Here is an 18,932-nt window from a genome sequence, read left to right as displayed (position 1 = left end):
GACACCTCTTAAATCTGCACATTTCTTAAAATCAGCCGCTGTGTCAGCTGATGGGACAAACACGTCATTTCACACTGACGGGCGAGGACACGACGAAACAATAGAATCCCCCAAACAACAACGAAGAGTTTGTGCCATAGCAACAGCAGAGCTAACGGCTCCGTTATTCGTCAAATCAAACTAAAGAAAAATGTGATTTCTCAGTAATTAACCGCTGACTTTAATCTCTTATATCGCTCAGTTATCCAGGAGACTCCCCGGCTGCTGCTGTTAATAACACCAAGCTTATCATTTAAAGGCATCAGCATCAGCTGCGTTTGAGAGCGGGAGGCTGGACGGGTTTACACCTTGACCCAGATTAAAACCCTGAGACCCTTTAAGGCGACATCAGCTGCCAGACTGGCCTCTGCTGGTCAGCCAAAGGAAGCCATGAAGGTGAGTTAGAGATCTGCTCAGAGTTCAGGGATTTAAAGAGTGACACCACAGAACAACCGGCTCCATCTTCCAGAGAGAGAGAGGAAGAGGAGAAGCTGCAGGGAAAGAGAGGAAGCTGAGAATAAACCCAACTGTGAGAAACAAAGATGGCGAGAAAGAGAGAGAGAGATACGACAGGAAGCTTATGTAACCCTCCGAATTTTCACGGTTGGAGTCGAGGATCTGCTGAAGGGGGACGAGGAGCAGCCGATCCCAAACAAAGACCGAGTTCAGCACAGTTTTCAGACAGCGAACAGAAGGAGGTGCAGGATCCGAGAGGATGGAGGGATGGAGGGATGGAGGGATGAGGGCCGGCGGAGAGCGTCACGCATGAATGAGTGAAGAGAAAGACGGAGGACGGAGAGGACAGATCGCTGGAGACGAGTCCTGCTGTGTGATGACACTCTGTGTTCGCTTGTTGTTTTCTGCTCCGCCATGTTTAGACGAGGCCCAGAGAAACAGGAAGCTGCATCATGTTTCCTCTCCAGCCTGTCTGCTCTTTCTTCTTCTCTTCTCAGCTGTTGCTTCCTCTGTTTCCATTTCTTTGCTTTTCTTTATCCTCCCTCCATCTTCTCTTCTTCCTCTACCTCTCCTTTCCTCTCCTCCTCTATTTTGACTTCTCCTTTCCTCGCCTTAATTATGATTTCCTTTCCTCTTTTTTATCCTCTCCTTTCCTTTCCTGTCCTGTCATGTCCTCCCATAATCCTTCCTTCCTTTCCTTCCTTTCATTCCCCTCCTTTCTTCTCCTCTCTTTTGTCTCCTCTCCTACCTTCTCCTCTCTTGTCTTCTCCTGTCCTCTCTTTTCTCCCCTCTTGTCCTTTCCTCTCTTGTCCTTACCTCTCCTCTCCTCTTCCCTTCCCTCCTCTCCTCTCTTGTCCTCTCCTCTCCTCTCCTCTCCTCTCTTGTCTTCTCCTCTCCTCTCCTCTCCTCTCCTCTCCTCTTCTGTCCTCTCTTTTCTCCTCTTTTGTCCTTTCCTCTCCTCCTCCCTTCCCTTCCCTTCCCTTCCCTTCCCTTCCCTCTTGTCCTCTCCTCTACTCTCTTGTCCTCGCCTCTCCTCGCCTCTCCTCTCCTCTTCCCTGCCCTCCTCTCCTCTCCTCTCCTCTCTTGTCGTCTCCTGTCCTCTCTTTTCTCCCCTCTTGTTCTTTCCTCTCTTGTCCTCGCCTCTCCTCTCCTCTTCCCTTCCCTTCTTTCCTCTCCTCTCCTGTCTTGCCTTCTTCTGTCCTCTCTTTTCTCTTCTCCTCTCCTCTCCTCTCCTCTCTTGTCTTCTCCTGTCCTCTCTTGTCCTCTCTTGTCCTCTCCTCTCCTCTCCTCTCCTCTCCTTTTCTCTCCTCTCCTCTCCTCTCCTCTCCTCTCCTCTCATCTTTCCTTCCCTTCCCTTCCCTTCCCTTCCCTTCCCTTCCCTTCTCTCCTCTCTTGTCTTCTTCTGTCCTGTCTTTTCTCCTCTCTTGTCCTCTCTTGTCCTCTCCTCTCCTCTCCTCTCCTCTCCTCTGTCCCCATGATGAAGATGAACTGCTAAGGCCAGTCAGGACACTGTGGTCTCTTGTCAGCTCCCTAATAAAGACGTAAACCTCTTTTAGAAACACTACAGTTTGCTGACGGAGACTCAGAGGTCCTGTCCACTCAGCCAATCAGCTGCAGCATCACCTGCAGGTGTGCGAATAGGTGCAATAAATACGGAGACTGCAAGCTTGTAGTGACTGCACCTGTCACAAATCACGCTTCTTTGGTAAAGTGAGCGGTGATTGGAGGATGATGGAGGAGGACGTGGCGGGTGGTAAATTGATGTGACAAGCCTGATTCCCACGGAGACGAGGTCCCAACCATCAGAGATGGAGATGGAGAGTTTTGTACCTTATTTTGAAATGAGAGGATAAAGTGAGATCTGTTTTCCACAGAGGAGGCAGAATAATAGTGTGAAAGTGTTTTTTACAGAGGAAATAAAAACGTGAGGTTTCTGAAGGAACTTCTATAGTTTGCTTCCTCCTGATTTTCTCCTCTTTTCTTGGAATGATCCCTCCATCATTTCTCCAGCGAGTCCGACGCTTGTTCTGAGCTCTTCTAATCGCAGCCGTTGATCAGCCCAGCAGACAGCCATTAAATCCTCTGGCTGATGATATCTATTACTTAAATAAGCACAGCCTGAGTTAACGGCCCTCATCTGTCATGGCCTTTTATCAAAGGCTGCCTACCAACAGAAAAGACGAGGGGGGGCGGTTCGAAGCATTAAACGTTGCTGATGAAGGTGAAGTAACTAAACACGAGCTGGCGCAGAACTTCAGCCTTTAAAGCCCGTCACACACGGTGCAGCAGGGCACTCGCCTCCACCCCGTTAAAGGTGGAGGGAGAAGGTGATGAAGGTGGTTTTGACTGATCCTGTGCTGATGTGACACAGAGGCACCGTCCCCCCCTGCTGCCACACACACATTCCACACACTCGTACGCTGCATCGGTCCACGCCCGGGGGTGTATAGATGCAGCAGAGTGTCTGATGTCAAACTAGGCCACTGGTTGCAGAGCAGACTCACAGGGTGGTGGCTGCAGTCATCAGTGTGTGCTCATACTGTTTGTGCTACGCCTCGTCGTGGCTCCTTTCTGGGCTGAAATTAGAATATTATGTAAGAAGTAAAGTGATCCGGTGCTCAAATTATTAGTGGAATGATTGTTTGAAAACTCGTCCGGTGTTGAAAGATGCTGTCACAGTTTTCCAGGTGGCATCAGCAGATCTTTGAGGAGCCAAAAGATGTTTTTATCTTTTAAAACAGAGAAAAGAAAATCCTAAAAATGTGTAAATGATTCATCTTTTTATCACAATAGTTGACAAATACTCTTTAGTTGATTGATAATTGGTTAATCAGCTGTATGGTGGAGTTCATCAGAGTTTCTGCTGTTTGTGCAGTGAATAACACAGCATGTGTCTGACATAGAGAATATTTTATTATCTATCAGGTTTTTTACAGCAGGGACACACCATCTCAGCATTGAAGGGGTTCTTCAGCGATTTATTTTTCTACTTCCATAAATTTGGACGACTTGTGAAATACGTATTTTAAAAACTGGGTCCATGAGGGTCCATGCCGCCCAGCGTGCTGACCATCATCTGATGGTCATTTTTAGTCCCCTGAACTGGGAAAGCTTCAAAAAGCTCGAGCCTACATTTCCCATAATGCAGCGTGATATCATCTTCTCTCATTCTCTCACACCCTGTCTGACTGGTAAACAGCCACAACTTTCAAACTCCTTGCTCCCACTTTGCAGCGCAGGTTCCTCGAAGGCTTGGCCGAGATAACCCTGATGACATCACTGTGACATCATCAGGGTTATTTTATTACACTTGGCAAAACTGTTCCAGACATTTTCCCGCTGTGTTCACAGGCGTGCGTGCGTGCGTGTGTGTGTGTGTGTGTGTGTGTGTGTGTGTGTGTGTGTGTGTGTGTGTGTGTGTGTGTGTGTGTGTGTGTGTGTGTGTGTGTGTGTGTGAGAAACAGAGCAGCTGGACTGATGTTGGGTGGTGATTTCATATTTCCGCCTGCTGCAGATTTTTCTTGGCTCTTGATGCTTTGCTTGGTTGTGGTTCCACGTGTGAACAGTTTTAATATTCACGTTGTGCACATCACTTCCTCTGAGCTGACACCATCGGACGCTTTCGTCTGGATGAGTTTCTCAACTTGAGGCTGCAGCTGTGGCACAATGGAAATGTCGGTCAGCTGATCGTCCACCACTTTGAAAGATGGCCGTGAAATTTGGTTTTACCCTGCGCACCACCAGGAGTATGACTTATTCATTTACTGGATTATTTAACAGGGACAGTGCACATTAATAAACATTGCTGTAAATCTGAGTTAGCCATGAGGCTGTTTTTCATCTGTCGTCCCTGGACAGAGTCACTCTATAAACAGAATGTAAGATCAGAGCAGCAATAAAGAGGAAAGATGATTAATCATACAGGACATCATTCAGAGGGATGAATGGATTTGATGATCTGCTCACTTCTCCTGTAGCGCCACCAGCAGGTTGACATTGAAATATCCTGTGACTGTGATTGGCTGACTTTGTATCCAGCGGCATCATCAGTTTGTCCAATAATTCAGTTTATGACCAAAAAACAGTGCTAATTGGCAAATGTTAGCATGCTAACACGCTGAACAAATGCACTGTGAGCGTGTTAGCCTGTAGCTTCAGTGCAGCCTCAGTAGCCCAGCTGCTAGCATGGCTGTAGGCTCTTTCGTAGAAGAGTCAGAAGCTGTGGGTGGAGGTGCAGACATGACTGGCGTCCTTTCACTCGTGCATCATGTGACCTGTGTTTCTTGCGTTATCGTCGCTGGCAGGTCGATCTGCGAGACGCTCTCGCGCCTCTGTGTGACAGTCCAGAGTTTATTCAGTGTTGGCTTGATTCAGAATTTCACTGAAGCAACATCTCACTGCTTTGAGAGGAAAAATAAGACTGAACATAAAGTTTTTAATATCTGCATCATCGCAGACTTCCAGTTGCCTCGCGCGTCGCTTAGTAACGTTACACATTTCCTGTACTCCTGCAATCTAAATTTCATATTATTGCTAACCGGAGGATCTTGATTAGAATTTAAAATGAAGTTACTGAATGTGTTTGTTCTGACTGACCTGCTGAAGAGGCTGCAGGGTTGAGCGGGTCAAAGAATTTGAATAGAAATGTCTGCCAGATATCGTCTCTGCATCTATGAATGTCTGAATATTTGGTTTCCTGAAACATGAATGTCTTCAGGCTTTTCTCAGAGATGAACATCAACAGTGAGCAGAAAGACATTTAGGAATTCTGGGGCGTTATTATGAAATCACTCGTCTTTGCAGCTACCAAAACACACGTTTGAAGTAGAGTGTTTTTGCATATTTTCACATGGTTTTACGTAAAAACGCTCCCTGCTTGTGTAACTGCAGTGACTGTGATACAGAAGCATCAGACTCAATACGTTCCCTGGATTTAATGTGTGTTGTGCTGCTGACCTGACAGCGAGGTTCACAGGAGCCAAGCCTGTCCTGAGCCCACACTGAGAGTTTCATCAACACCTAAGCAGGAAGGTGGAGAGCAGCCAGGCTGACCAGCGAGAGCACACACACACACACTGACAGAGAAACACACACACACACATACACACATTCAGCTGTCATCCCTGCCCTCTCTTCCTCCTCTTCATCTGTCTCACTCACCAAAAGAGCATCCACGTTGCTTCATGTCAGTTTGTAAAGAGGCTCCAGCAGCTCCTGCGTGGACACGTGGCACCGTCCGCCGTCCATGTGCTGCTGCTGCTGCTGCTGGTGCTGCGGCGAGGACGGTGGTGTCTCAGCCCCCATCATGCACCACGCCTCCTGGTCTGCGTGGCATCAGGAAGCTGTTCGAACAATGCGTCTGTCATGGATTTATTACAGCTGATAGGATGAGGAGAGCCAGCTTTCTACGTGCTGAAAGCTCCTCAAACTGTAACTGATGCACTATTTTGATCAGGCGAACATGATGAACAACATCCGGATTATTTTAGCCATGCTAGTGGCTAAGGATGGCAGTATCTGCCATATACGTCTGCCGGCTGGTCCCTGAGAATGAGCTGTCATAACTTTGATCCTCTGACTGTCCAGTACTGAGTACGTTTTTGATGAAAGCTAATGAGATTCCCATCAGCCTCAGCTGTGCTGTGTGTTTGTTGCTACAATTAGCTAAATGAAGGAAGTGATCACGCCGACGACACGTTAGCACCGTCATCGTGAGCATGCTAGCATGTTAGCATGCAGCTCAAAGCAGCACAATGTGTACGAACAGCCTCAGAGAGCTGCTGGCATGGCTGTGCACGCCGTCCAGCCGCTTCGCCTCACTTATGTCTGCGTCACGGATGCGATCAGGTGAAACGAGAAGAAACAGAAACCTCTATTCAGCCGTTATTTACATTTTGTATTAGACTGCGTCCGCGTGAGGTCGTCCTCTCGTGAACTCGTCCCACCCTGAGCTGGATCAAAATGTGTTATTCGGATCAAATAGACGTGTAAAGATGAGGCTGCGTTTCTCTGGCGCTCGCTCAGACTCGAGTGCGTCAGCGCTGCTGAGCGAGGAGACGCTCGTCGTTTGGCAAATGCCACGGCAACATTCTGCACAATGGTTAATCTAAATCTGTATCCACAACACACCCACTCACACACACACACACACACACACACACAGTATTGTAAATCTGGTGTCTTAACCAAGCAGTGAGAGAAAGGCAGGATGTGTCTGAGGGTATTACTGGAAACAGTTTAAAGGATACTGTGTGTGTGTGTGTGTGCGTGTGTGTGTGTGTGTGTGTTATATTTAGCACATGTCGTAGATGAGTGAGGTACGAAACACCTACACAAAGTGTTTGTTAAGCAGCGTGTGTAATTAGTTTTTATCCTGGAATTTGTGCGTAATGTGTGTCTGTGTGTGAGAGACACACACACACACACACACACACACACACACACACACACACACACACACAGTGAAAGTGTTATGTTGCTTGAACCCGTTCAGTATTTCCACCTCCTTTCAGGTTTTATTGCTCACCGTCGAGGTTGCAGCTGGTTTACCTGTAGCAGAAATCCATTTCAAATGTAAATGGAAAGGTTGAGTTTTTTTACTGACATCAGTCGTTTCCTCAGAGCTGAGATCAAAAGATCGACGCTGTCGTTTGAAAGGATCATTCAGTCGTTTGAAAGGATCATTCAGGAGATTTGGGTTTCTCTTCGCTGTGGTGTGTCTGAACTACACTTCCCAGAGGTCACCTGTCATCTTGTCCTGCTGCTTTTCTCTCCATGTTGTTGCTGGTGGCAGGGTTCAGAGGCTTGAAGGACTTGGGCTTACCAGGCAGGGAGGGAACTGTTGAGTTGCATTATGGGAAAAGGAGGATCTGGTGATTTTTGAATCTTGGCCCATTAAAGCCAGGATGAAGTCAGGACGCCTGCGGCAGCGATTTCTTTGCTGTTTTGTTTAATTTGCATTGGTGAAAACTGCAGTTTTTGGTGGTTTGAGCATAAATTTGTTCATCAGAGTCTTTGATTTTTGTCGTTGGCCAATAAAAACCGACGTCATGTAAAGGACCGAGCAGACAGGCCTGTTTGTCTCCTGCAGCCGTCTGGACGGCTGTTAAAGACTCCACACAGACTGAGTTATTGTCCCGAGCTGCTTGTCCAGCCAGCACAGAGTTACCTTGGCTAGCAGTGTGTGTGTGTGTGTGTGTGTGTGTGTGTGTGTGTGTGTGTGTGTATGTGTGTGTGTAAAAGTGTGTGAAATATCCCACAGAGCAGCTCTTTGTCTCAAAGGATTGGGTTGCACCAAACGAACAAAGCATCCATGGTTGCCAGTAGCGACGGGACCAGGTGAAGTGAAACTTAAGGACAAAATTAGTTTGTGTGTGTGTGTGTGTGTGTGTGTGTGTGTGTGTGTGTGTGTGTGTGTGTGTGTGTGTGTGTGCGTGCCTGTTTATATAAGACTAAAACTATGAGTAACAGTGAAACAAAGGGACTCTTAGTTGGGAAAAAAGCCAGAGTTTCACACACACACACACACACACACACACACACACACAGTCAAGGTCGCCTCTGGCTGTGTTTTCCTGTCGTGCTCTCTGACGGGGTAACTAAGCCTCTGCAGGAAGTCTCTCTGTGTTTGTGTCTCAGGGAAAGAGAATATGGGTCAGATGCCCATAACAAAAGCAGCAAGACGAACGTGAGACGTGGAGGTGGAGAGAAGAAGAAGAAGAAGAAGAAGAGGCTCGAGGAGCCACGCTTGTCTTTTTGAAATCAATAAATCACTCCAGAGTTCAGGGAATGCGTGAAAAGCAGCGACAGGTGGAAAAAGAAAACATTGCTCCACAGCGCCCCCAGTGGTCAAAACCCCACAGTGGTGGTGGTGTTAAAGTGCTTCTGCGCCTGAGATGTGATGACCAACAGATATTTCATGTGAGGCTCACTGTGTTCAAACAGAAAACGAGGAAGAAGACAAAGACAATGTGCCGCAGCAGCGACAGTTTTAGGAAATGTCCCACACATGCGAATCGTTTTCCCCTCCACGATGTTGTTTTCCTCACACAGAAGCAGCGAAAGCAGCGAAAGCCTGAAGGGAACTCCTGTTTGTTGGTCCGTGTGGGTTTTCTAACTATAATGGACTCGTTAAGAGCGCAGACTTACTGGAGACAAACACGCTGTGAGACAGACAGACGATGATGACTGTTTATGATCTCCCACTAATCATCCGTTCAGAGACCGCAGCAGACTGCTTGTGACCCATAATTATTATCACGATGATAACTATTAAGGAAAACAAAACATCTGCGGCGGCAACATAATGATGCTGTTGATCCAAGTCCAACTTTAGCAGCGTCATTTAAAACTGTGGGTTTGTGATGTTTTACATGTGAAAAACACAAAAATACAGTAAGCGGAGTCTGTGTCAGGTAACAGGTGATTCACCTGTCCAGGTGTGTGTGTTTGTTTCTGTGTGTATCTCATAGTCTGTGTATTGTGGTTGGTCTCCAAGGGTCAAACAGGGGTCAGAGGGTGGCTTCAGTAGTCGCCCCCACAGACCCACTGGCAGCTGCTGTGGCTAACCTTGTGGCTAACCTGCTGTAGCTAACCTGTTGTGGCTAACCTGTTGTAGCTAACTTGTTGTGGCTAATCTGCTGTGGCTAACCTTGTGGCTAACCTGCTGTAGCTAACTTGTTGTGGCTAACCTGCTGTGGCTAACCTGCTGTGGCTAACCTGTTAGCAAACAGTTGCCTGTTTACACATCCAGCAGTCGTGCAGCAACGTTAGCGTTCACTTTGTTGTCTGCAGTGGTTTAGTCTCCACTAGCACCTGAGCACAGGTATCTGCCTCTTCACCAGTTAGTGTCTCACTGGTTTAACTGGGTTTATCGGAGTGTGTTTGATGAAGACAGCTGAGACTGAACCAGACAGGAAATAAGACAAAAAAAACAAAACTGCGAGCTAAACAAGGCTGAAAAGTAGAGATGAGGAGAGCGATGATGAGTCATTTCCTCCTTTCTCATAGTCAGCTGATCTGTTGTTGATATAAAATATTGATGAGCAGCTTTAAGTTGAACTTTTCTCTGCAGTTAATCTACAGTTCTCATTGGTTCGTTGTTTTTTCTTCTCCTGTTCTGCATGATAAACATGTATTTCAGTCGGTAAAAGGACGTAACAATGACGTGATGGAATGAATATACATTTAAAGCTGTAGAAAATTGCTTAATTCGAGGAAAATGTCCGAATCGTTGAGGTTGAACTGGTCTTTAAAGGCGTCTCACAGCCTCACCACACGATACCAAGAGGAAAAATACAGCTTGAAATGTGGATTTTAATCTTAAAATCGATCACATGATGTGAAAAGAACACAGTCAGGTGTGACTGAGGATACAAATGCTCGTGTGAAGAGATCGTTTGGTTCGGTCCAATCATCAGTGTGGGAGAGAGAGTCCATGTGAGAGTGAGAGTGGGAGGAAGAGAGAGGTGAAGGACAGTTCAGTGGAGTGGTGAAACGGTGCTGCTGAATATGCTGCTGGCATCGATGACAGACACACACACACACACACACACACACACTGTCAGCAGAGCTCTCTTAGTGTTTCTCTGGTTATTTCATGTGTTCAGCTTTGCAGCTCAGACTAAATGCATGTCGGTCATTTCAGTGGCTGCTCATTGAAATGACGCTTGTTTCTGCTCAGAGATTTATTTTAAATAGCTTGTTGCTAAACTGAAGTCTAGGCCGAACTAATGTCAAGAAGAAATGCTCAAAGACAACTAATGTTGACGGACACGTGATGTTGTCTTCAAACGATGATTGGCAGCGGAGGAAGACAAAACTACGTTTCTGGAAAAAACTGGATGGAGGCGACTAAATTGGACAAAACTTTTTTGCTAAAGAGGTTTTAAACTAGCTGGAGGTGTTTTTATTCCTTCATTCCTACTTTGGGTTCATGCAACAACCTGCTGATGGAAGCGTGTTCGTGGAATAAATAAAGAAGTGGAGAATATTCTCACTCTAAACTGGGTTTAAGGACTGTAAGTGATCTCCAGGAGAACATTGTCCACTGCTGCAGCCGGAGCAGAGGCCGCCTCCTATAGCTGAAAACACTCATTATTGGCACCTCTCTGCCGTCACCCTGCTTTGGAAAGAACTAAGGTCCCGTATGAGCTGAAATGGAGGAACCCTCCTAACAGCAGTAACATCTGCACAGAAAAGTCATGTTTTATAGACCAGCTGATGGAAACATCATCCCCTCTTTTCATTTTTTATCCCACATTTTGCCATGTAGCCCTCACCAGTCCAGTGAAGATTAACCTGAAACACCTGAAATTGAACGCTGTTGTTGAACCGAACTTTGGTCTCTTTTGAAATAAAACACTCTGAACTTTTATCCCCAGCGGCCAGAATCACTGTAAGTGCTGCTGGTATTAATACAACATTGAACACACTGAAGTAGAAGATTTTTTTCCACTTATATATATCGTCACCCTATTAAAATAATGGCCTAAGTCATATTTTCAAGTTTTTGGGAAAACACAAAAAACTTATTCAAATTCAGAGCATATGATATTTATTAATTATTTTAAACAAAAAGGCCTTGACAGTGGATGACTGTTGACATACATAGATCATTGTGTGTCAATAATGTAACATTAAAGAATAAACTGACTTAGGCCAAAATCCAAACATTCTACTGTGACTTAGGCAACTTTATACCTGGCAAAAACTGTCTTTTAATTCAACAATGCAAACTCAAAATTGAAATTTCCCTGAGTTATATTAATCAAATGTCAGGTAAATCAATTTGTAACAGGAGGCAGTCTCTGTCCTCACTTCTGGGTTGGTTTTTTATTGAACTTAACCCATTTTGAACATCTATTTTTCTAAAAGTGTATATATATATATAAGTGTGTGTGTATATATATATATATATACATACATATATACACTTATATATACACATATATACACATATATACACTTATATATATATATAAGTGTGTATATATATATACACTTATATATATATAAGTGTGTGTATATATATATATATATATATATATTAATTATTAACTGTAAAACACAATGGTATGAAGCCTTCCACTAGTCCAAGATCAATAAAACCTGATTACAACCCCACAAAAAATGAATGTTTTCATGTTTTCTCTAATGGTGTATCCAGGCATCCCCAAAGAAGGTAATTTATTATATTAATCTACATACATAATCATCTATATTCATATTTAACAGCTATATTTGGGCTGTATGTACCCAGGAACCATTTCAGGAACCTCATTTACATTTGATATGAGAAGAACCAGGGAGTAATGTTCCTCAGTCAGGGGTCAGTACTGAACAGGTGGTTCCTGTGGCTCCATGACCTCTCTGGTTCCCACCTCAGCATCAAGCTGTTTGAAAGGTCGAACATGTGATGAGAAATATCGCAGAGGGTTTGTCTTCCTGCGCTAAACGCTGCTAAGCATAAAAATACCTTCAGATGTGGAGTGTGGGGGTGCCATGGGGTCCCAGCAGCAGCCTCACACAGCAGATCTGTGGTCTGCTCCATTGTCCTTCACGCTGTGTGTTCCTGCTTTGAATCCAAACTCACCGCCGCTCTTTTTAAACATGAGCCAAAGGTCAGGAGAGATTAACGCGTATCCTTCGCTCGGCCTCTCAGGGGGTCATTGTTCCTGCTGGTGTCGCCGTCTCGGTGGGTCATGAGCTCATCGAGGTCGCTCTAATTGTTGAAAGGCTCTGACATTTTTCAGGCTGCAGCTTTTATTGTTAAACAGGACTGAACATTTAGAAAAACTCGAGATTAATTTGGTCTTTTTTTCTTCCTTTGTTTTGTATGTTGGTCGCACACTTCGGGGGTAGGAGCCTCGTGTGTCATTCATTTTAAATGCCAGCGTGGTCGAACGCTCAGCACAGCTGCTGTTGGTTTTGTCTGATGTGATTACAGAATGAGGGTTTTCTGTGTTTTGACGACTGCAGGTTAACATGTGGTGTTTATGGGCCGCCATTAAATCATTTCATCTATTTCATATCATTCAGAATCAGAATCAGGAAAATGAGAACGGCTGCATTGTGAATTCATCTGCTTTAAGAAACACAGTATAGAGACTTAGCTTTATGTTGAGGTCTCTATGAAAACCACCTGCTGGTCCAGCTGCTGCCTGTTGGCCGTCTGGTTCGGTTCAGGTTGTAACGGCTCGCGTTGCGGTCGGCTTGTCGTCCACTGTGTCCTTTTGATGGCTCAGTGTGACCCGTGCAGTCGCTCCCTCCTCTTCCTCGTTCTTTCTGTCTTTCTGTGGTGTTTTCGTGTTGATGAAGGTGTAACATTTACATTCTGACTCGAGTAGATTTAATGTGTTAAAACTCTGTTTTGTCTCTTTTCAGACATTATCCCAAGACGTCGTTCACCATCGTGGCCGACACACCAGAGAACCTGAGACTGAGACAGCAGAGCGAGCTGCAGAGCCAGGTGAACACACACACACACACACACACACACACACACACACACCTGACTGGAGAATAAGCTCCGCCTCCTGCTGCAGGAGTGACGTAGGTCTGTTGGCTTCATCCTGGTTCCCTTGATTTTTACACTGGATTCTGGTGGAAAATAAGATCCGTTTTTCTCAGCGAGACGCCACTTTTATGATATTTGAAGCGTAAAAATCCAGAAGTGAAAAGCTAACGGTCACATGAAGTGAAAGCCTCAGAATTCATTGGTGATGCATTTACTGACGTGTTTTATTTAAACATGAAAATATCAATTCCGGGCATCGCACTGAAAACCTGCTGACTTCAAGACGAGGGAAGCGGAGGTCCAACAAAGCGAACTCACGTCCTGGTTTTAGGACTCCTTCCTGCAGAGCTCCAGACGTTCAGCTCCTGGTCTTTGCAGAACAGTAGAGGTTGGAAACACAGACTCGTTTGCATTTTCTTCTTCTTGAAATTCTGTTAAAGTTTGGACAGAAACCTGCCTGCTGTGATCCAGCAGATCCACTTCAGAAAGGAATCGTTCTTCTGAAACAGAGAAAAGGATTTTGGACCGTAGTTTTGACTTGACTGAGAGGAACATGTTGGTTTCTGAGCGCTGAAGCCGACAGATAACACGTAACGCCTCAGCTTCAGATCCTCGTAGCTTTGCCCATGCTCAGTTCACAACATCTGTCTGACTGACGTCTGGTTTAAAGCAGCGTTCTGGCTCATATCTCCGCCCCTCTGGCGCCACACGGAGATGAAAACAAACGCTCAGGTGTGTCAGTAGAAGCTTCTCTGACGGCTCCGGCGTCCTGAGGGCGAGATGAGTCACTGTGCGGATTTAGTGACACACAAACTGATGCAGAGAACATGAAGGAACCAGCTTTGCTTCTGGGCCACATGCCCTCATCCTGTGTGTGTGTGTGTGTGTGTGTGTGTGTGTGTGTGTGTGTGTGTGTGTGTGTGAGCCCTGCAGACTGCAGTACAAAAGGACAGATGTCCACTCAGCGGTCAGCAGAGGGGGACGTGCTGTTTGTCATGGGATGTGTGTGTGTGTGTGTGTGTGTGTGTGTGTGTGTGTGTGTGTGTGCTGCTCTGCCCTCATAAAATCCCTTTATTACCAGTTTGTCATTTACAGACCAGAGATTTACACATTCAGTCCTTCACTCTGTCTCCCTCTTCTTCTTCATCATTCTTTCCTTCTTTCTGTCTCTTAATTTAAACATGAAATCTTTTACATGCAGGGTCTGATGTCCTTTAAAGCACAGAGCAGATCAAGATGTAGAGCTTTGTTTCATAAGATAAGATAAGATAAGATAAACTTTATTTCTCCCCAGCCGGGGAAATTTGGGCATTACAGCAGCATGTGTAGCAGCGGGAAGAGAACATTTGAAAAAACAAAATACAAAATAAAACGTAGACTATATATATATATATATGTACGTATTATACAAGCAAAATGAAATCTGAATATATAAAAGAAAAATAAGGTATGTAGAAAAAATATATAAAAAATATGTAAAAAGTGTGTATTGCCCCAGTAGCTGTGGAAAAAGAACAATGTAAGCTGCCTTCAGATTAAAAATAATAATAAAAAGTGTTATCCAATCAATCCATCTTTATTTATAAAGCACAGTTTAAATAAACTCAAGGTTTCCAAAGTGCTGTGCATTAAAATAGGCAATAAAAATAGAAACATGCTACATAAAGGTTAAAATACCTGAGCACATAAAATAAACATCTCAACATCTAAGTGGTGATAAAAGCGAAGGAAAAGAGCTGCGTCATAAGAACAGATTTAAAAGCTGAGCACCTGACGTGCAGCCGCAGTTCATTCCAAAGTTTAGGGGCGCCAACAGAAAATGCTCGGCCCCCTCCGAGCTTCCGCCTTGTTTTGGGAACACTCGGGAGCAGCTGGTCAGCTGACCTGAGGGATCGAGTAGGTGCGTGAGGGTGCAGGAGCTCAGAGAGGCACATGGGGGCAAGGCCATTCTGGGCTTTAAAAACAAATAAAAGAATTTTAAAATGAATTGTAAAATGCCTGGTGCCAGATTTTCAGCCAGTTATGATGGACTAGAATCCAGTTTCAGACTGGGACAAAGACAGGCTGAACCATGAGGTGGAGCGTTGAACCCTCGTATCTGCTCGTCCTGTCCTCTAATGACGCGTCGATGTGCGTGTCCGTCATTGTAAAACATCTCTGACTGTGTGTTCAGCTGCCTGCCGTGATGCATGAGGCTGATGTCAGCGTGGCTCCCCTCCAATGTGGCTGCAAATCATTTCAATCAGTTTTATCTTCAGTGAAATCTGACGGGAGAGTCTCCGTATCTCTGCAGACACTTCTCCTGTAACTCCCCCCTGCTTCCTCCCCCCTCCTCTTCCTCTTTAACTTTTCCACTCCACATGTCTGATGAGCCTGGAGGGGACGTTAGAATCACTTTATATTAGCGCTGAAGCTCTCAAGTGCTGCTGATTATAATAGACAATGACCACACACACACACACACACACGCAGTGGGAAAACACCCTTATGTTCAGCACTGACCTAGTTGTGTGATGGTACTGAGGAGTGGATGGGACTTGGTCATGTGACCCGGTGATGTCTGGTGGCGTCTGTCTCACATCCAGAGCAGCTGCTGACATGAACTCAAAACTCAGGAGCGAGCTGATAACGATTAGCTCCCCTTTATTTAATTATTCACACTTCAGATCACTCTGAAGTCCGATGGAACTGGATCAACATTTATCACCAGATCCCATCTTAATCTGATCCCTCCTCATTCAAATCTGTCCTCCTTCAGGTCCGTCCCACATCAGATTCTGTGTCCGCTAAACCCACCATCCATCAGATCCTCTTCCATCACACTGCACCCCATTAGATCCTTTCCTCCAGTTTTTTTACACCTTCCAGCTAGTTGTGTGTGTGTGTGTGTGTGTGTGTGTGTGTGTGTGTGTGTGTGTGTGTGTGTGTGTGTGTCATTCAGCTTGTTAGCTTGTCATATTAGCTCTGCAGGGAGCCTACGGCTGATGAATGGGGATTTAATCAGCTTTGTATTGAGAACGGGGACAATCACCGTGAGAGCGGAACAGCAGAACACACACACCCTGACTGTCTGAGTCATATTCCTGCAGTTTACAGCCTTATGTAACGCTGTTCTTTGGGCTAATGGGCTGTTACTGACGACTTATAGACACCGGCAGGATGGCTTTGTGGCTAAATGAGCTGCGGTGTTTCCTCTGAAGGTCGAGCTGAAGTGCAGGCAGGACCCGAGTCAGAAACGAGCGGCTGCTGTCTGCCAGCAGTCATCTGGCTGTTTTTGTTTTTGGTCCTTTGCTGACGCTGCACCCGCAGATGAACATGGTGCTTCACCTGAGTTTCACTTCTGCTGCCAGTATATTAACCTTCCTTTGAGAAATATTAACCAGGCTGCTGATATCCAGTGTTTCTGTTAGTGTCAGTAAATCCCACGAAGCCAACGAGTCCACCGCTCAATACTTTGTGGCTTTCCTGCCCCGTCTGAGGCGCTCAGCTCCAAGCCCACCGGCCCTCCTGAAGGTGGAAACCTTTCAAAAAAAAACAGCTTTTATTTTAAAAAAATCTCCTAAAACGCTGCTCACTGTAGTTTTTTAATCAAACAAACAGCAGAACAAACAAAAAACAAAACAAAACAAAAACAAAACAAACAGAAATAGAGCATCTGTTTGGGACTACTTTCAGCGGCGGATGAATCCTAATTTGGTGCTGTGGTGAGTGTTTGTGGCAGCAGGACGGTGTGTATGTGTGTGTGTGTGTGTGTCAGAATAAACTACAGTGTGTGTGTTCATGGCGATGAAGGAACATGTCAGCCAGAGCGACACTGAGGATCACTGATGTGTTTTTACTGGAGTTCTGTGGCTCAGAGGAAGAAGATGGATCAGAAAATACTCATCATCAGCTCGTCGTTCAGGGTCAAACCTTCCATAACCGTCAGTTCTCAGTTCTTTGGTCACACTTTGCTCAGAAGGTTGGAGGTTTAATACCCAGCCCTCCATCTCATAAACAGATAACCAGTCATCACTGAGCTAAATTCTACTATTAACCTGCATCGGGGGCCAAAAACGCCGCTGTGAGTCACTGCTGCGAAGATCATGTTCAAAACTCAGAAATAAAACCTTTTATTTCCTGCATATCACTGTTTGAGGAGCAATTATACCACGTTTAACGTTCCTTTCACCCCGTGTGAAGCTGATTATAGCTGCGGTCTGTCTGCATGCACGGTGCTGTCATTATTTCTGCTGTGTGGGCGCATTCAGAGGTGAAGTCCACCTTTATCGTCGCCGCCGTGTGAATTCTGGGTTTCGTTGCCTTCACTGATCTCATAGCCGAGTCATCCAGCTCATTAGTTCATGTAGCCCTCAGCCTCTTTTTGTGTCGTAGCTGCGATGCTTCCTGGTCTGCTTCCTCCGTCTGGGCGTAGGAGCTGATCTCGCTATCTTCTCTGCACGCTTGTTGCATTTTAAACCAGATCTGGAAAGAAGTAGTTCTTTTATTTAGAGGCACCGAAGCCAAAACTTGTCATTTAATGTTTTTAAAACCATTTGATGGACGTCGGTTGAGCTCAACTTACCGTAAGTCTTTCAGCATTTTGGTAAATATTGCAACACGTCGCGCTAAAATATTCATGTCGCTCGAACGTTTGCAGAGTGCATCACTAATAGATGAATCTGAGGGAGAATTTCCTTTCATTTCAAACGTCTCTTTGGCTCCTGCAGGTGAAGTATAAGAAGGATTTTGAAGAGAGCAAAGGTCGAGGGTTCAGCATCGTGTCCGACACTCCGGAGATGCAAAGACTCAGAAGGACTCAGGAGCAGATCAGTATTGTATGTGTGCGCACTCACACACACACACACACACACACACACAATGTTTTGTTTTTGTTAATGTTTGAATATGCAAGTGTGTGTGTGTCATGTGTGAAGTGAAATGTATGAGAGAAAGTGAGGGGTGCACTTTGGTTAGTGAGCACACACACGCACACATGCATATGCACGCACACACACACACACACACACACACACACACACACACAACAAGCCCTGCAGTGTCGATGACGTCGGCTGTTCGAAGAGGATCTTCTCCTGAAACCAGTGACCGTAAGTCATCATTATTTTTCATTTTTAAGTCAAGCTGTCAGTCATTTAATCACAAAGGATGCAGGACTCGTTTTTGAAAGGCGGCAGAAATAAGACGCGTTGATGCCGTTGAAGCGGCTGAAGACTCGGAGCGTAAAAACTGACGGCAGCTTCACCACATTGTGACTTGACCTTTGGTACGGCAGGAGTATCGCTGCTGCAGCAGCTGATCAGAGAGGCTGGCTCATCGTCTAACATAAAGTTTATGGTGGAGCTGAGCCATTCAGACCTTTATAGACAAGCAGGATGAAGATGAACCACTATTTGAATAATTTAGTAAGGGATGATACATGACAAGGTGTCCCCAGACAAGTAAATAATGAATGTGGTGGAGGTGAATAATCCAGGGTGGGTGCATTGAACACCATTAGTTCTCTGTCTGCGTGGGTACAGAACCCACAATTCAATGCAGCCAAGCAAAGTGAGCTTAATTTTAAAGTGTAAAGTCAGCGTTCTGTCAGCGGCAGGCGGTCTAACGGAGACAGAGGGCCATATACTCTGAACAACAACCAGCATTAGCTTTCCTGCCAGCGTCTTCCTCTGATCTGACTTACAAACACGAGCACGCCTCAGCTGGTCGAACGAGCCACCAGACAAACATGCACTGCTAACGTCGCTAACGAGCCGCTGAGCCGCAGCACATTAGCTAGCATCTAAACGTACCTGCAAACGTCACTTTGCTGATCGGGTGGTTAGCTGCAGCTAACACCACGCTGTCTGCATGTAGCTTCTAAGCTAGTTTGTTTAGCCTTTTTTTTTTTTTGTTCTCCTGCAGGGGCTCAGCCCGCCAG

General features: G+C 45.5%; 1 protein-coding gene across 2 annotated transcripts in view; it reads left to right on the top strand.

The window, feature by feature from the left end:
• Positions 1 to 18,932, top strand: part of LOC121623647 (LIM zinc-binding domain-containing Nebulette-like) — a 78,685-nt gene that overhangs the window by 10,298 nt on the left and 49,455 nt on the right. For both annotated transcript variants that reach the window (XM_041961009.1, XM_041961010.1), the window contains exons 4-5: positions 12,880 to 12,964; positions 17,722 to 17,829. In XM_041961009.1, coding sequence (XP_041816943.1) covers positions 12,880 to 12,964; positions 17,722 to 17,829 — 193 coding nt within the window. The remainder of the gene's footprint in view (positions 1 to 12,879; positions 12,965 to 17,721; positions 17,830 to 18,932) is intronic.

The sequence above is a fragment of the Chelmon rostratus genome, chromosome 20, assembly GCF_017976325.1.
Source record: "Chelmon rostratus isolate fCheRos1 chromosome 20, fCheRos1.pri, whole genome shotgun sequence".
NCBI classification, from domain to species: Eukaryota; Metazoa; Chordata; class Actinopteri; order Chaetodontiformes; family Chaetodontidae; genus Chelmon; species Chelmon rostratus.
The sequence above is the reverse complement of the archived record's forward strand: the minus strand, read 5'-3'. Positions and strand labels throughout refer to the sequence as shown.